The sequence below is a fragment of the Pongo pygmaeus genome, chromosome 22 (genome assembly GCF_028885625.2).
Source record: "Pongo pygmaeus isolate AG05252 chromosome 22, NHGRI_mPonPyg2-v2.0_pri, whole genome shotgun sequence".
Classification (NCBI taxonomy): Eukaryota; Metazoa; Chordata; class Mammalia; order Primates; family Hominidae; genus Pongo; species Pongo pygmaeus.
In genome coordinates this window covers 52,209,125-52,227,641 of record NC_072395.2, presented here as the reverse complement: position 1 = coordinate 52,227,641, position 18,517 = coordinate 52,209,125, and the positions used below count along the sequence as shown (strand labels likewise).

Here is an 18,517-nt window from a genome sequence, read left to right as displayed (position 1 = left end):
TTGGATTAAAGGTTCTAGGAAAAGATCTTCAAGTTGTCAAAAAAATGTTGTAAAGGATGAATCGGGAGGCATTCAAGGAGATGGACGCCACTAGAGGAGAATCTTTTGCAATCCCTTGCTGTCCTATGCTCACTCTCTCTCCTTTATTCTTTCCTAAATCCCTCCAAGAAATTCCCTTTTTTTTTTAACCGACAAAAAGCTCTGGGCCGGGTGCAGTGGCTCGCGCTTGTAATCCCAGCACTTTGGGAGGCCGAGGCGGACAGATCACGAGGTTAGGAGTTCGAGACCAGCCTGGCCAACACAATGAAATCCCGTCTCTACTAAAAATACAAAAATTAGCTGGGTGTGGTGGCAGGCACCTGTAATCCCAGCTACCCGGGAGGCTGAGGCAGGAGAATGGCATGAACCCGGGAGGCAAAGGTTGCAGTGAGCTGAGATCATGCCACTGCACTCCAGCCTGGGTGACAGAGCTAGACTCTGTCTCCCCTCCAAAAAAAAAAAAAAGCTCTGAACTGGCTTCACGTGGCTGAGGGTGATGTGACGTGAGGCTTTTGATCTCCAAAGATTCTTTTTTTTTTTTTTTTGAGATAGAGTCTTGCTCTTGTTGCCCAGGTTGGAGTACAATGGTGCAATCTCGGCTCACTGCAACCTCGGTCTCCCAGGTTCCAGTGATTCTCCTGCCTCAGCCTCTGGAGTAGCTGGGATTACAGGCATCCGCCACCATACCTGGCTAATTTTTTTTGTGTTTTTAGTAGAGATGAGGTTTCACTATGTTGGCCAGGCTGGTCTCAAACTCCTGAAATTAAGTGATTCATTCACTTTGGCCTCCCAAAGTGCTGGGATTACAGGTGTGAGCCACTGTGCCTGGACCAAATATCCTTTTTCAAGTAGAGACACCAGCTAGATTCTACAATTTATGTTTTTACTATAGTGGCTTTGTTCCATATATTTCTATCCATCTACCCATTCCTCATCAATTCACCTTATTATTATTATTTTTGTTTTTTTGAGAAGGAGTCTCGCTCTGTTGCCCAGGCTGGAGTGCAGTGGCACAATCTCGGCTTACTGCAACCTCTGCCTCCCAGGTTCAAGTGATTCTCTGCCTCAGCCTCCCAAGTAGCTGGGATTACAGGCACCTACCACCACGTCCAGCTAATTTTCATATTTTTAGTAGAGATGGGGTTTCACCATCTTGGCCAGGCTGGTCTTGAACTCCTGACCTCGTAATCCACCTGCCTTGGCCTCCCAAAGTGCTAGGATTACAAGCGTGAGCCACTGCACCCGGCCCACCTTATTTTTCATTTATTTATTTATTTATTTAATTTTGAGATGGAGTCTCGCTCTGTCGCTCAGGCTGGAGTGCAATGGTGAGATCTTGGCTCACTGCAACCTCCATCTCCCAGGTTCTAGCAATCCTCCTGCCTCAGCCTCCCAAGTAGCTGGGATTACACCATGCCCAGCTAATTTTTGTATTTTTAGTAGAGACGGGGTTTTCACCATAGTAGTCAGGCTGGTCTCGAACTCCTGACCTCAGGTGATCTCACCTCAGCATCCCAAAGTGTTGGGATTACAAGCGTGAGCCACTGTGCCTGGACTATTTTTCATTTATTTTAAAGTAAATCGCAGGCATCAGTACACTTCCCCCTAATAATTCAGCATACACATTATTATTTAAAGCTCGATATTTGTTTATGGTTCTATTTTTTTTCTTCAGAGGTAAAATTTGCATTTGATAAAATGTACAAATCTCAAGCTTCCTGTTTGATATGATGCACCTGTGGCTGGGTGTGGTAGCTCATGCCTGTAATCCTAAGCACTTTGGGAGGCCAAGTCGAGCAGATTACTTGAGGTCAGCAGTTCCAGACCAGCCTGGCCGACATGGCGAAACCCCATCTCTATTAAAAATACAAAAATTAGCCAAGTGTGGTGGGGCACACCTGTAACCAGCTACTCGGGAGGCTGAGGCAGGAGAATCACTTGAACCCAGGAGGCGGAGGTTGCAGTGAGCTGTGATTGTGTCACTACACTCCAGCCTGAGCAGGAGTGAGATTCTGTCTCAAAAAAAAAAAAAAAAAAAAAAAAAAAAAAAAAGATGCACCTGTGTACCCAACATCTCATCAAGATAAACTGCCATCACCCTCAGAAGGTCTCCCATGCCCCTACCCACTCGATTCTTGCCCCCATCCCTTGTGGCTTCACTTTTTCCACCATAGATTAGTTGTGCCTGTTCTAGTCGGGTCTGCATATAGATGGAATCATGATGCAGTGTGTACTCTTCTTTCACTCAGAAGAATGTTTCTGAGACTCACTTATGCCATTTGCTTGCATCAGTGGCTCATTCCTTTTCATTGGTGAATATGCTACAACTTGTTTATCTATTCTCCTATTGATGGATATCTGGGCTGGGGTTTTTGTTTTTTTTTTTGGCTATTAGAAATAAAGCTGCAATGAACATTACATTCTGGTACAAAGAGGTTTTTTTGTGAATATGTTTTTATTTCTCTTGGATAAATATGGTACAATTTTGAGCTCCTGAGTTAACATAATTATGGACAAAATTGGACATGGCATATTTTGATGTTAAGTTAAAAATTTGGCTACTATTAATAAAAACTATTTGTTATAGCCAAAAAACCAAGAAAGATGATCTTTTTCCAAGCAAGACCAGCATGAATGCATGAACACTGTGTTCCTATTATGCATCAGACACACTTGAGAACAGCCTGAGTTTTAACAGTGAGAATACACCTTCCTGACTAGATTGGAGGGACTTGTCTCCTCTTCCCACTTCTTCATCCTCAGAGCTTGGAACAGCACTAGCACATAAGAGACATTCAATAAACACTTGTTGAGTGAATTAAAGATCTGTGTACCAGTAACTCAAGCAGGCCTGGGAGAGACATAACCTAAATGATGTATTTTAGGAACACCTGTCCAAACATGTTTTTAGATCTTCTGGGCCCTAGACAGTGACTGAGACATTGAGATCTTGATCTAAGCATTCCAGAAGTTTTCAGAATCGACAGGGAAATTTGGCAGTACCTATTAAATTAAATGTGGTATTTCCTATGTCCCGGCAATGCCATTCTTCAGTGTTTACCCTAAAGAAGTACAAGAGTTCAAGGAGACAGAGACAAAGATGTTAATGGCAGAATTGTTTGTAATGATGGAAATTGAAAATAGTCAAATGTCTCTCAATTGGGGACTGATAAAATTGACATCATCAACTTCTGCTTCCTAGGCCCAAGACCTCCTTTCCATTCACCATATCTTTAATGCTTTGGGGACTTCTTGGAAAAAAAAACATGAAAATAAAAACTTGTACTCTCATTCTCAAGTGAATTCCCCAAGAACTGTGAATGCCTTTCTCATAAATAAATCAAGAGGTTGTGACAAGTGGAGCATATTATGTACGTAAAATTCCAGGGAGCAATCTTGGTTTAAAAATCATGCCAGTGGCTGGGCGTGGTGATTTACGCCTATAATCCCAGCACTTTGGGAGACTGAGGTGGGCAGATAATCTGAGGTTGGGAGTTCGAGACCAGCCTGGCCAACATGGCGAAACCTCATCTCTACTAAAAATACAAAAATTAGCCAGGTGTGGTGGCATGCACCTGTAATCCCAGCTACTTGGGAGGCTGAGGCAGGAGAATCACTTGAACCTAGGAGGCAGAGGTTGCAGTGAGCCAAGATCGCACCATTGCACTCCAGACTGGGCAACAGAGCAAGACTCCGTCTCAAAAAAAAGAAAGTATACCAGCTTGCTACTGGTTCAATTTCACTACTAGAAAAACAGCTGTCCTGGGAATATACTTAATGCCACTGAATCATACAGTAGAAATTGTTAAAATGGTAAATGTCTATGTTATGTATACTTAACCATAATAAAAAACAAGATCCGTTGCCTTGTCAATTAATCCTACCTAGAGCAAGGTGAGGTGGCTAGGTCATCTCTGCCTGAGGAAAAGCACGAGATATCTCCCACTTAATTTAATTTAATTTATTTACTTATTTATTTATTAAGAGACAGGCTCTTGTTCTGTAGCAAAGGCTGGAGTGCAGTGGCGCGATCATAGCTCACTGAAGCCTTGAACTCCTAGCCTCAAGTCATCCTCGCACCTCAGTCTCCCAAGGAGACTGGGATTAGAGGCGCATGTTACCATGCCCGGCTAAGTTTTAAAATGTTTTTGTAGAAACAGAGTTTTGGTAGGCTACCTAGGCTGACCTCAAACTCTTGGCCTCAAATGATCTTCTTGCTGCCTCAGCCTCCCAAACTGCTGGGGTTGCAGGCATATACCGTATGCCCATCTCTTCCACCTTTGATGGCACTCTTGGTTGCGGAGTGCCCTCTTTCCGTTATCTCAGAAACCTTCATACAGTATTCATTGTTCATAATTGTAAAAACTGTAAAAAAAAAAAAAAAAAAAACACCAAAAACCAAAAAGCTAGAAACAACCCAGACATCCAACCACAAGAGAATGGATTAATACACTGTGGTCTTTGTACCCAGTGGCATATTAAATTACTTAAAAACGAATGAATCACAGCCACGCCCAACAGGAATGAACCTTTGAAACAATTCTGTATTGAGTGAGAAAATTTTGAGAAAAGATGCTTCCAACCCCTTCCCTGATCACACTCTGTCCTTTGCTCTGTGCTGTGTTCCAACAGGCTGAATCCAACAGACTGCTGCACTAGGGGCTTCCTGCAGCTGAGCTCCAGCCAGATTCTCCCAACACCAGCTGGGCAAAAGAGAGCCTGGAGTATCTCTCCCCTGCTAGAGCTGTGCCGGCAGTGGCTGCACAGCTGTGGCTCCCAGTGGACCTCCTCAGCCAGTGACCTAGTGACCCAGCTCTCAGGGCACAGGTGTTCTCCCTGGCTCCATCAGGCCTAGGGTGGTCATGGCTTTCCACAGCTGCTCATCCCTGAGAGCTTCAATTGCGCCTGGTTGGTTTCCTTAACTTTGGCCACAACTTGTAGTTTCTTCAATACAATCTCTTCCTTTGAAGCATAAGAATGAACTTTTGTTTTCAGGCTGACACAATCTACATATGAATGATCCCCAGTGCAGTGGCACCATCATAGCTCACCTCAGCCTCGACCTCCCAGGCTCAAGTGATCCTCCTGTCTCAGCCTCCCGAGTAGCTGGGACTGCAGGTGCAGGTCACCAGCCTGGATACGTTTTTTGTTTAGTTTTTAATTTTTTGTGTAGATGGGCTCTTGCTATGTTGCCCAGGTTGGTCTCCAAATCCTGACCTCAACCAGTCCTCCTCCTGTCTTACTCTCCCAAAGCGCTGCAAATACAGGCTTGAGCCACTGCACCTGGCTGATTCCATTTTTACCAAACTCAAAACCAAGGAAGCTAAACAATATGTTATAAGGGAATCCTACATATCTAGCAAAACTACTCATAAAACGCAAAGCGAGATTCTGATATACATAAAGTTCAGGCCAGTGGATGCCTCTGGGGACCAGCAGGGGAGTGCTATAGAAAGGGCAGCTTCAGCTGGGTGCAGTGGCTCACGCTTGTAATCCCAGCACTTTGGGAGGCGAGGTGGGCAGATCACCTGAGGTCGGGAGTTCAAGACCAGCCTAGCCAACATGGTGAAACCCTGTCTCTACTAAAAATACAAAAATTAGCTGAGTGTGGTGGCACACGCCTGTCATCCCAGCTACTTGGGAGGCTGAAGCATGAAAATTGCTTGAACCCAGGAGGCGGAGGTTGCAGTGAGCCAAGATCGCGCCACTGCACTCCAACCTGGGCGACCAAGTGAGACTCCGTCTCAAAAAACAAAAAACAGAAAGCGCAGAAGGGCAGCTTCAATGATATTGATGATGTTTTAATTCTTACATCAGATGCTGGCTTCAAAGCAATTTATTTTAATATTGAGTGTAATACCTTACATCTACATTACATATATTATTCTGGCCAGGAGTGGTGGCTCACACCTGTAATCCCAGCACTTTGGGAGGCAGAGGCTGGAGGCTCACTTGAGGCCAAGAGTTTGAAACCAGACTGGTCAACATAGTGAGACCTCTTCTCCTCAAAAGAAAAATTAATAAATTAACCAGGTGTGGTGGCACACACTTGTAGCCCCAGCTGCTTGGGAGGCTGAGGTGGGAGGATGGCAAGAGCCCAGGAGTTTGAGGCTGCAAAGAGCTGTGATCACACCACTGCACTCTAGCCTAGGTGACAGAGCAAGACCGTCTCAAACAAACAAATAAAAAATAAATGTAAAAAAAAAATTATAAAATAATAAACAAAAACAAAATTAAAAATACATTACACATATGCTTTTATATGAATGAATTTTAAAAGTTAAAAAAGTATGAGGGGGTCCAGGCGCGGTGGCTCATGCCTATAATCCCAGAACTTCGGGAGGCCGAGGTGGGTGGATCACCTGAGGTCAGGAGTTTGAGACCAGCCTGGCCAACATGGTGAAACCCCATCTCTATTAAAATTACAAAAATTAGCCAGGCGTGGTGGTGGGCACCTGTAATCCCAGCTACTCGGGAGGCTGAGGCAGGAGAATCACTTGAACCCGGGAGGCGTAGGTTGTAGTGAGCCGAGATCGGCGAAACTCTGTCTCAAAAAAAAAAAAAAAAAAATCTGACGAGCACAGGACTGAAATGAACCTCATAGCATAACGCTAGGCAATAAGGCACTTGGTAAAGCTGAGAGGCAGGCGAAAAGCCCTTTGACAAATCTCTAGGTTATCTGATCCCTGAAATTTCCAACTCATTGCTATTTTAAAGTCAGGTTTACTGAAGTGTAATTTACATACAATAAAATTCTCTCTTTTTAGTAAACAGTTCGATGAGTTTTGACAAACACAGCGATGTCATCACAATCAAGATATAGAATATTTCAATTACCCCAAAACATTATTTGACACTACTTTGTAGTCAGCCCCTCCCTCCACCTCCAGCCCCTGGCCAGCACTGGTCTGTTCTCTGTCCCTAGAGTTTTGCCTTTGTAAAAATGTCATATATATGGAATGATTATGTGTGTAGCCTGCTGAGCCTGGCTTCTGTGACATAGCATGATGCTTTTGAGAGTCATCCAAGTTGCTATGTGTACCATGGGTTCATTCTATTATAGAGCAGCATTGCCTTATGTGGATGTACCACAATTTATTTATCCATTCACAAGTTAAAGAACATTTTGATTGCTTCCAGTTTTTGATGATTTCATGACTGAGACCCTTACAAATAAATATTCATATATAGTTTTTGTTAAAAGATGTATTTTCATATTTTCCCACTTAGAAGTGAACTATGGGTCCTGTTTCATGTAGGAAATATGGGCCCACCTGTATGAGTTGAAGTATATGTGAAACCCCATCTCTACTAAAAATACAAAAATTAGCCAGGCTTGTAATCCCAGCTACTCAGGAGGCTGAGGCAGGAGAATCGCTTGAGCCCGGGAGGCAGAGGTTGCAGTGAGGCGAGATTGTGCCACTGTATTCCAGTCTGGCCAACAGAGAAAGACTCTGTCTCAAAAAAAAAAAAAAAAAAAGAGATAAGGATCCACCTCCTGTGATCCAATTACCTCCCACCAGGCCCCACCTGCAACACTGGGGATTACAACTGAATATGAAATTTGGGTGGGAGGCTGGGTGCGGTGGCTCATGCCTATAATCCCAGCACTGTGGGAGGCTGAGGCAGGTGGATCACCTGAGGTCAGGAGCTGACCAACTCCTGAGCCTGACCAATATGGTGAAACCCCGTCTCTACTAAAAATACAAAATTAGCCAGGCGTGGTGGTGCATGTCTGTAATCCCAGCTACTCGGGAGGCTGAGGCAGGAGAATTGCTTGAACCCAGGAGGCGGAGGTTGCAGTGAGCTGAGATCGCGCCATTGCACTACAGCCTGGGCAACAAGAGTGAAACTCCATCTCAAAAAAAAAAAAAAAAAGAAAGAAAGAAAAGAAAAACTAACTGTTGGGTACTATGCTCAGTACCTGGGTGATGGAATCATTCATACCCCAAACCTTAGAATCATGCAATATACTCAGGTAACAAACCTGCACATGTACCCCTGAACCTAAAACAAAAATTAAAAAAAGATTTGTGAATTTGGATTCTCAAGCCAAAAATCATCTTAATCTCATGTAATTACCAATATTCATATCTTAACCTTTGGTGGCTTCAATTTCTTAATTTTTTAAAAGCTTTTTAAATTTTATTTTTTGAGACAGGGTCTCTCTCAGTCGCCCAGGCTGGAGTGCAACGGCCCAAGCTTGGTTCACTGCAAACTCCAGCTCCTGGGCTCAAGCTGTCTTCCCCACCTCAGCCTCCTGAGTGGGTGGGACTATAGGCACGCACCACCATGCCTGGCTAATTTTTGTATTTTTTGTAGAGGTGGGGTTTTGATATGTTTCCCAGGCTGGTCTCGAACTTCTGGACTCAAGTGATTGTCCCACCCTGTCTTCCCAGAGTGTTGACATTACAGATGTGAGCCACTGTTCCTTGCCCTAATTTTTTAATGATAAGGTGGTTTTGTGTTGTAATCACAGCACTTTGGGAGGCTGAAGTGGGAGGACTGCTTGAGGCCAGGTGTTTGAGACCAGTGTAGGCAACACAGTAAGACCCTGTCTCTACAATTAAAAAAATAAAAATAAAAAAGCTGGTTTTGTGTTAGACTATGGGTTTCTTTACTCTGCTCTTGGCCAGACTTACCCACAAGTGAAAAAGAGGGGCCAGGAAGCTTTCTCCAGGTGGCAAAGAGGGGTTATAACTGCAATTAGGTGTTAAATGTCATGGCCAGAATAAGGGCAGTCCTTGCCTTAGGTACCCAGATTGCATTTGCCCATTGCATAAGTCTCAAGGCCACAAGGGGACTATCTCCCGGTGGGGTGACCCAGTGACCTGAAGCTCTTCCTTCTTCCCCAGCCTCCTGCTTAGAATTTCTCTCCACGCTTCTGTCCTTTCCTCTGTAGCCTTCCTCTTGGGTCTGCTGGAATTTTTCCCTCCCTCACCACAGCTCCAAAGTCTCACCTTGGGGGCAAGCAAGGCCCGTTTTGTCTCTTCATCTTTGGGATCAGCAAGACCCTGAGGAAACCAGAGGGTACTGAGCCAGTCTGAGAGGCTGGGGGAAGCCAGGGGTAACTGCTGCGTTCTGCGGGGGCTCAGGGAGATGGAGGCCTGCGAAACAGGCTGCTGACAGTGGGTTGAAGCAGGCTGGCCATGGAGGGCATGGGGCACCTGGGAAATATATGGACAGGATGCCCTGTTCCTGTAGCATGGGGACCCTATCCTAAAGCAGCCTCCATCGCTCCTCCTGAAAGTGTTTCCTTCCACTCACCCTTCTGCTCCAGAGACTTTGACTATCCTGCTGCCTTTGAGGGGAGCCTTGAGCCAAGGAGGCCGTATCTCCAGGTATGTTATGGGCCAACAAGTTTCTGCAGATTGTCTTCAGATCTTTTTTTGAGCCAGAGTCTCGCTCTGTCACCCAGGCTGGAGTGCAGTGGTGCGATCTTGGCTCACTGTGACCTCTGCCTCCCAAGTTCAAGTGATTCTCCTGTCTCATCCTCCTGAGTAGCTGGGATTACAGGTGCCTGCCACCAAGCTCGGCTAATTTTTTTTGTATTTTTAGTGGAGACAGGAGTTTCACCATGTGGTCAGGCTGGTCTCGAACTCCTGACCTCAAGTGATCTGCCCGCCTCGGCCTCTCAAAGTGCTGGGATTACAGGTGTGAGCCAACGCACCCAGCCTTGTCTTCAGATCTAACCACCACAGTGGCTGAAAGATTTGAGTAAATGTTGAAAGCATAACTATCTCATATTTGAGGGACTGTCTAGTTGAGCAATTTTTCATTAAACATCCAACAAATATTTATTGCATACCTACCATATGTATGTCAGGACTCATCATAGCCCTGCAGATGTATCAGAGAGCAAAACAGACACAGATCTCTGTCTGCCTTCATAGAATGGCAAGAGATAAGACAATAAACAAAATAGACGGGGACATGTTACAGTAGGTTAGAAGATCAACAGTGGAGGGAAAAGAACACAGGAAGAGTAAAAGAGAAATGGGCACAGAGTGAGGATAAGTTTAAATTGTACTTAGGGTGGTTAGGGAAGGTCTCACTGAAAATGTGACATTTTAGCCAATACTTGAAGGAGGGGAGGGACTCAGCCATGCAGTTTTTCCAGGGCAAGAGCATTCCTGCAGAACAAACAGCAAGTACAAATGCCCTGAGGCAGCCATGGGCCAGGCCTGTGTGGGGGACGTCACGCCACGGTGAGGCTGGAGCAGTATGAGAAGGGGAGCAGTCAGGTGAGAGGTCAGACAAGCCAGGGAGAGGCCAGATCATGTGGACTTGGGCTTTTCCTCTGGGTCTGATGGGAGCCTCTGGAGGATTTTGAGAGAGGAAGGACAAGTCTGTCTTCAGTTTTTTGTTTTTTTGAGATGGAGTTTCGCTGTTGTTGCCCAGGCTGGAGTACAATGGCTCGATCTCGGCTCACTGCAACCTCCACCTCCTGGGTTCAGGCAATTCTCCTGCCTCAGCCTCCTGAGTAGCTGGGATTACAGGCACACGCCACCACACCCGGCTAATTTTTGTATTTTTAGTAGAGACAGGGTTTCACTATGTTGGTCAGGCTGGTCTCAAACTCCTGACCTCAGGTAATCCACCTGCCCTGGCCTCCCAAAGTGCTGGGATTACAGGTGTGAGCCACTACACCTGGCCCTGTCTTAAGTTTTAACAGGATCCCTCCAGCTGCCTGAGAATACACAGAAATAGGATGAAGGTAGAAGCAGTAAGACATAAGAGGTTGTGGTGCTCTTCTGGATGAGAAGTGCTTAGATTCTGGATACATTTTGAAGGTAAGCTAATCGGATGGTTTACCAATGAGTTGCATGTATAAGTTATGACTCTGGCCGGGCACATGGTTCATGCCTGTAATCCCAGCACTTTGGGAGGCCAAAGCAAGTGGATCACCTGAGGTCAGGAGTTCGAGACCAGCCTGGCCAACATGGTAAAACCCTGTGTCTACTAAAAATACAAAAATTAGCTGGATGTGGTGGTGCGCACCTGTAGTCCCAGCTACTGGGGAGGCTGAGGCAGAACTGCTTGAACCCGGGAGGCGGAGGGTGTAGTGAGCCGAGATCATGCCATTTGCACTCCAGCCTGGGCAACAGAGCAAGATTGACTCAAAAAAAAAAAAAAAAAAAAAAAAAAAAGATATGACTCTAAGGTTTTTGAAAAGAGATTAACAGCTTGGGTGTGGTAGTCACACCTATAATCCTAGCACTTTGGGAAGCTGAGCCGGAGGATTGCTTGAGCCCAGGAGTTCGAGACCAACCTGGGCAACACGGTGAATCCCTGTCCGTAGAAAAAATGCAAAAACTAGCCAGTTGTGGTGGTGGGTGCCTGTAGTCCCAGTTACCTGGGAGGCAGAGGTGGGAGGATCAATTGTGCCTGAAAGATCGAGGCTGCAGTGAGACATGATTGCACTACTGCACTCCACCCTGGATGACAGACTGAGACCCTGTTTCAACAGGAAAAAAAAGAGAAGCCCAACTCCTTAAGGGGCAGGGGAGGCAGTGGTATTAAAGCCCAGAGAGGGTCTCTATGTGCAAAGAGGGGTGTCCCACATAAATAGCAGTTACTATCAACCTGTGGCTTGGCAGGAAGGGAGCTGGGAAAATGGAAACTCCAACCTCACTCTCCTCCCACCCTTCCATCTCTGGCTGAGGCCTCTTACCGGATGAATCCCATTGGAAACTCAAGGGCAAGCAAGCCATGGCTTCACTGCACAGTCATGTTTCCTGGGTGTGGAGCGGAGAAGGGAGGAGAGTAGAATGTTCTCCACAGTGTTAAACACAAGCCAAGGAGTTTGGATTTGAGGTGACAGTGAATGAGAAAGACGTGAACAGGGAAGCAATATGTTAAGTTGTACTCAAGGTTTTTAAAAGTAGTGACAGGATTATCTCCAAAGAAGATACAGAAGTGGCAAAGAAAATAAAAATAAATAAATGAAAAGAAAAAAATAAAATGACAGGATTAATTAGGTGGAGAGTCAGGGAGAACTTTAAGGAGGATGCTTGTTGATGATTGAGGGCCTGAACTAAGTGGGAATGGAGAGAAAAAGAATCATTCTTATATAACAGGGTCATGCTGAGAGCTGGGCATTGTTCAGCGAGCTTCACAGGCATGCTCTCTGGAAATGCTCACAAACACCTCTAGCTGTCTCATGATCCTTAAATAATGCATGGAAATGATTTAGGACAGTGTCCAGCATACAAACATAACCAATAAATGTTATTAGTTGTCATGCTTATTTTAAAGATTATTAAACAAAACAAACAGAAAAATATCTGAGCCAAGAGGTTGCCCAACTCCAACATCCAAACACAGACACATTCTGATCCCAGCTCCCATGTTCCCAAGGTCTTGTCCAACCACACTGTGTCTTCTCTAGTGCTGTGAGAAACGTTTCAAAGTAAGAACGAGTAAGACTTGGAGACAGACATGGGCCAGCGCCTGCAAGCTGGGAACAAATAGGACAGAAGCCAATGGCAAGGGAGAGGCAGAAGTTGGAGAGGGAAGAGATAAATGTGGAAACAACTTGCTGAGGAAGGCAGGGACAAGTAGCATTAAGGGGACAGCTGGTTGGGTTAGATTTAAAGGGAAGAAAAGGTCCTGTGGGAAAGATGACACCACTAGTAGGTGGAGGAAGGGCATCAGGAATTAAATGCAATATAATATCTACTAGTGACTAAGAGCTTATCAAAAGATCAGATACCTTCTTCATTTTTACTTTGAAAGTCCTCAAAAAATCGATCAAAGTCCAAGTGTGGTGGCTCATGCCTGTAATCCCAGCACTTTGGGAGGCCAAGACAGGAGGGTCACTTGAGGCCAGGCAATGCAGTGAGACCCTATCTCTAAAAAACAAATAAATAAATAAAATATATCAAAGCATTAACTCTCCTCTTCCTAGGGAATTTATCCAACAGAAGTCCAGGAAGATCAAGGCGGGAGGATCACTTGAGGCCAGGAGTTTGAGACCAGCCTGGGCAACAGAGCAAGACACGCATCTCTAAAAAACATTAAAAAATTAGCCAGGCATGGTGGTGCATACCTGTAGTCTCAAGTACTCAGCGGGAAGACTGCTTGAGCCCAGGACTTTGAGGCTGCAGTGAGCTCTGACTGCACCACTGCACTCCTGCCTGTGTGACAGAATGACATACTGTCTCTAAAGAGGAAAAAACAAAACAAAAAAAAGCCCAGGAGCCAGGGAAGACTTTCAACACGTTTTGTTGAATGAATGAAGTGATCCAGGTTTTTGTGTGCATTTAATTTCACCTCTAGGTGCTGATCCAATTTGTGGTATAGTGTCCTGGAGGTCCAACATCATCTACTTCCTGCCCTTCAGAGGTATGCTGATGTTGTGTGTACATCAACATCAGCACAGCCTCCTGAATGAACCTAAATTCAGTTCATTCAACCTAAATGAACATAAATTTGCATTAAAACTAATATTAGGCTTTGGATTATGTATCTGAGTTGTTTTGCATGATCTCCATTGCTCACAGATTTCCTTAACTCATTTTTCAGTCTTTTGAAATTGACTCTAATCTACTAATTCATTCCATTTTGACCACTCTCTTATGTGAATTGTTGGAACCAGACTTCTTTGGTCACCATTTTCTAGATATGCATTCATATTTAACGCTGTTGGGCTTCCTAAGTGGTGACCTGGAAGGCCTTACTGAATTTTATTTTCCTCTCATTTGCAGACGGATTAAAAAAAAAAAAAAAAAAAAAGCTTTCAATTTTTAGGCAAATTCTTAAACTTTATTAGCCTTAGTTCCTCATTCTTTTTTGAGACAGGGTCTCACTCTGTTGCCCAGGCTGGAGCACAGTGGTACCACCATAGCTTGTGACAGCCTCAAACTCCTGGGCTCAAGTGATCTCCTGCCTCAGTCTCCCCAACAGCTCAAACTACAGGCACCCAACACCACGCATGGACTAAGTTTTTAATTTTTTGTAGAGAGAGGGCCTCACTACGTTTAAGACCAGCCTTGAACTCCTGGGCTCATGCGATCCTCCTGCCTTGGTCTTCCAAAGTGCTGATAGTACAGACGAGAGCCACTACGCCCAGACTAGTTTCCTCATTCTTAAAATGGGAATAACAGAATCTAAAAGTTGCCTGTGGTAAATGAGATTACACATGTACTTATCACGTGGGCTTCCAAATGTCAGCTCTCTGATGCACTAGCTGTGCAATCTTGTGTAAGTCTCCTAATTTTCAGGTCCCATTTCCTCTTTTGTGAACCGTGGCCAAGGGAGACTGGACTTTGCAGTGTTTGTGTTTCAGTCTAAGGTAATACTGTCTACTTGGGATTGCAGTCCAGCCACCACTTACCAGCTATACGCCCTTGGGCCATACTCCCTCTGCGCCTCAGCTTGAGTCTATCAATGACATCTAAGAGCTGTTTATCCAGTCAGGAGTTGCTTGCCATGGGATAAGACATTGGTTCCCTTGAAAATGCAACCCTATAGCTTAATGTCACCCGCTGTTAAGATTCTCCAACACTTGCTTACCATATAGCTTTCTTGTGGTGAAACTCAAAAGTTATTTCCATTTACCCAAAAGCAAATCTCAGTGTGTACATAAGGAATGGCCTGGATTGAATTGTGTGAAGAATACACAGATTCTTGCCTTGTTTGGAGACCACTTCTGGTGGGTACCCACTAAGGAGTTGCTCCTGGACAGTGTATTTCCTTTTCCTCCTCCTGGCAGGCAAATATGAGAGTCATATCTGAGTCTCTTGACATCTGGGAGTTGAATCGGGAAGATAGTCTCCCTCTTGTTAGAAATCTTTGTTCCTATTCAAAATTTAGAAAGAATATTTGTCATGAATGTGACAGTAAGTCGTAAAAGGACTCCCAAGGCTCTTGCAAAGGAAAACTCATGTCATCATGTCTTTTTTTTTTTTTTTTGAGACAGGGTCTTGCTCTGCTGCCTAGGCTGGAGAGCAGTGCTGTGATCATGGGTCATTGCAGCATCAATCCCCCCTGGCTCTAGCCATTCTCTTGCCTCAGCCTCTTAAGTAGCTGGGGCTACAGGTACACAACTACCATGCCTGGCTATTTTTTATTTTTTGTAGAGATGGGGTCTTACTATGTTGCTCAGGCTGGTCTCGAACTCTTGGGCTCAAGCAATCCTCTGGCCTTGGCCTCCCAAAGCGCTGGGATTACAGGTGTGAGCCACTGTGTCTGGGCTCGTGTCATCATTTCTGATCTCTTGTAATGGTTATCATGCTGCCAGTACCAGAACTATAATCTTGGACAATGACCAGAGCTTGGGATATAAATTCTTGTAATATCTTTTGGAGGTTTTTACTCTTACGCCCTTGTTACAAAATGAAATGCACAACTCCTTGGTCAATCATTGAAAGTTTAAATTCTCCCCTCTTGATGTCTTTGTCACTTGGTAACACTGGTAATCTTGCAGCATCAGATCACTGTCCCACAGTCATCTATGCACTGTAACTTCAAATAATCAAGTTGTTGCAAGCAGTTACTCATCTTAACAATCTAGCTACCAGCCTGTATGCCCTACCTTATTTGTTGGCACAACCTTGGAAAGCCCCAAACGAGATTTTTGTCATTCTTTTTTATTTCACCCCAACTTCATCTTGCAGATTTAATGTCCTACATACTTCTGATCTTGTCTCTTCTCTATCCTTATGACCAACGCCCTCATCCATCGTTTCTTTTCTATTTCAGGGGTCTGTTAAGTGCCGCTTGGTTTTAACTTTCTCAAATCCATCCTAAAATAGAAAATGATTCCTTCCTGGCTTAGAATCCTTCAATTGCTCCCAATTTCAACTTCTGACATTATGGTCCCATCCTCTCCAAAGTCACCCCAAGTAGTCATACTAAACTTCGGGTTCCTTAAACTAGAAATTATATTCATGTCTTGGCCCTCTGTTGTTTGTATGTCCGAAATCCCTTTCCACACATTGTAGCCTGGATAACCCGTACTTCCCTAACATTTCCCCCACGCACAGGCAAGCTGATCTTCTTCCGATATATCTCTGCCCTAAATCGTGTCATTATTTGCTTACATCTGTTTCCCCTAAGAGACGGTGAAGTCTTTGATGGCAAAGCTGTGGCTCATTCCTTTTTTTTTTTTTATCGCCATCACTTGTTAGTGCTTGCTGAATTAACAGATGTAAGGAGTTAACTTCCTGATGCACTAGCTCAAACATATTTAGATTGTTACCTCACACACAGCTTTTTTTTTTTTTGAGACGGAGTCTCGCTTTGTCGCCCAGGCTGGAGTGCAGTGGCGCGATCTCGGCTCACTGCAGCCTCCGCCTCCGGGGTTCAAGCAATTCTCCTGCCTCAGCCTCTCAAGTAGCTGGGACTAGAGGCGCGCACCGCCACACCTGGCTAATTTTTTGTACTTTTAGTAGAGACGGGGTTTCACTATGTTGGCCAGGATGGTCTTGATTTCTTGACCTCGTGATCCGCCTGCCTCGGCCTCCCAAAGTGCTGGGATTACAGGCATGAGCCACCATGCCCGACAGCCTCACAGATATCTATATCCATGTATAAATACATATAAAAGCTTTTGGCCAGGCGCAGTGACTCAAGCCTGTAATCCCCAGCACTTCGGGAGGCCAAGGCGGGTGGATCGCCTGAGGCCAGGAGTTCGAGACCAGCCTGGCCAACATGGTGAAACCCGTCCCTACTAAAAATATAAAAATTAGCCGGACGTGGTGGCGAGTGCCTGCAATTCCAGCTACTCGGGAGGCTGAGGCATGAGAATCACTGGAACCCGGGAGGCAGAGGTTGCAGTGAGGTGAGATCACGCCACTGCACTCCAGCCTGAGAGCAAGACCCTGTCTCAAATAAATAAAAGCCAACTTGTACACGGTGCTTACTGTATGCCAGGAACACATTAATTCATTAAACCCTCACAACTTTGAGACAGGCACAAATATTATCTGTTTACTAATGTGGAATTATCTACGGTTTACAGGTAAGGAAAACTGAGACCCACAGGTTGTGACTTGCTCAAGGTCAAGCTGGTGGAGCCAAGACAAGGTGCTGGCAGTGAGTCCTGCCCTAGAGTCTGACCCGAACCACATTTAACCTCTATGTGGTGTGTAGGTTATTGCCATGAGTAAGAATCAGAATGTTAACGCGCATTCCAGGAAGGCAGGGACACCACTGAGTGTTACTGCTGTACTTTAGGGGCCAGAGCAGGGCAGGCTGGATGCGCGGAGGAAACTCATAGTTAGGTCAGAAGCCTGGCAAGACAAGGGAATTTTCTGGTCGTCGTCCACCTCTCCAACCTCACATCCTACTAGTCTTCCAAGAGGATTCTAACTGCACATGGCTCCCTAGTTTCCGCCTTCTCTTCCTAAGGAGGGTCTACGGCCCGTCTGCACCGCCCTCTCCCCGCAGTCCCGTTTTCCTGTCCATGCTTGGACGGATCCGGCCGAGCCGTCAGCTGCAGCTGCGCGCTGCTCCCCCGACTCGCACCCCCTCGGCGAAGCGCTGCATTTTATGTAATTTTCTGCCGGGCTGCTGGCTTGTGGGGGTTGCGGCTGGGTCTCGGCAGCCTTCAGCGCCGCAGACGCTCCGGCAACGCCGGCATACGAGGCCCCCACCCCAGGAGCGCGGGTCCGGGCGGCGTTCCCCTCTGCGGGAGGCGCGGCGAGCCAATCCTCACTTTAAAGGCTTTCGTGTCCTCGAAGCGAAGGGTCTTCCGTTGGGGGGGCAAGACGCGCTGGCCCCAGACGACCGGTCCGTGAAATGACCCTTCCGGGCGACCCGGAGCGGGCGACCTTGCCAAACCCGCGGCTCGGGGCCCCCGCGGTCCCGCGTAGAGGACCCACGCCCCACGGGGGGCGGCGGTGAATCGCCCCCTCCCGTGGCCGCGCTTCCGCCCCCGGCACCCGCCCGCTGCTGGCCCGCCCGGTGTCGCGCTGCCGCCTCACAAAGCCCGGGCGGCCGCCTCATCGCGCGCAGGGATTCGAACCACGCGCCCTCCCCTCCCCCACTCGCCGCCGCAGCGCCCAGGTCCTTGCCGTCGCGTCACTTTCCCCTCATCGAGTCCCCGGAGGCAGAAAGCAAAGCGAGGCTCGCCTCCCCGGGCGGGACGCGAGCTGCGGTCCTTCCTTGGCGCAACCCCCGCCCCCCGCGGAGGGACTACTTTTCGCCTCCTGCGGAGGCACTACTTCCTCCCCTGCGGAGGCGTCGGTCCAGGCGGCGCGCACGGCATGGCGGCGGCGGCGGCGGCGGCGCGCGCCTGAGAAGAGGGGACGCCAGCCCGGTCAGGCCTCGGCGCGGCCTACACGCTCCGCTCGCTCGCTCTCTCCCTCCTCCCGCCCCGCGCCCGGCCATGGCGGAGCCCTCGTCCGCCCGACGCCCGGTGCCTCTCATCGAGTCGGGTAAGACGCGAGGCCGTGCCACCCCCGCCCTGGCGCTCCCGGCTGCTTCTGCTTCCCCTGCTTCCCCGGCTCCCCCGGCTCCCCGGCCTCGTCCC

General features: G+C 46.8%; 2 protein-coding genes across 3 annotated transcripts in view; both read left to right on the top strand.

Annotated features, from left to right (window-relative positions):
* The first annotated feature begins 14,961 nt into the window (after positions 1–14,961).
* The window catches only part of BRWD1 (bromodomain and WD repeat domain containing 1), a 131,002-nt gene continuing 127,446 nt past the window's right edge, over positions 14,962–18,517 (top strand). The window contains exon 1 of one of the 2 annotated variants that reach the window (XM_054468759.2): positions 14,962–18,422. In XM_054468759.2, coding sequence (XP_054324734.2) covers positions 18,374–18,422 — 49 coding nt within the window. In that variant the 5' untranslated portion in view covers positions 14,962–18,373. The remainder of the gene's footprint in view (positions 18,423–18,517) is intronic. The other variant, XM_054468760.2, reaches the window with a different exon arrangement.
* Positions 17,450–17,889, top strand: LOC129022536 (putative uncharacterized protein encoded by BRWD1-AS2). The gene is given in 2 exon segments (XM_054468764.1): positions 17,450–17,743; positions 17,746–17,889. Coding segments are annotated over 2 exon segments (438 nt in total).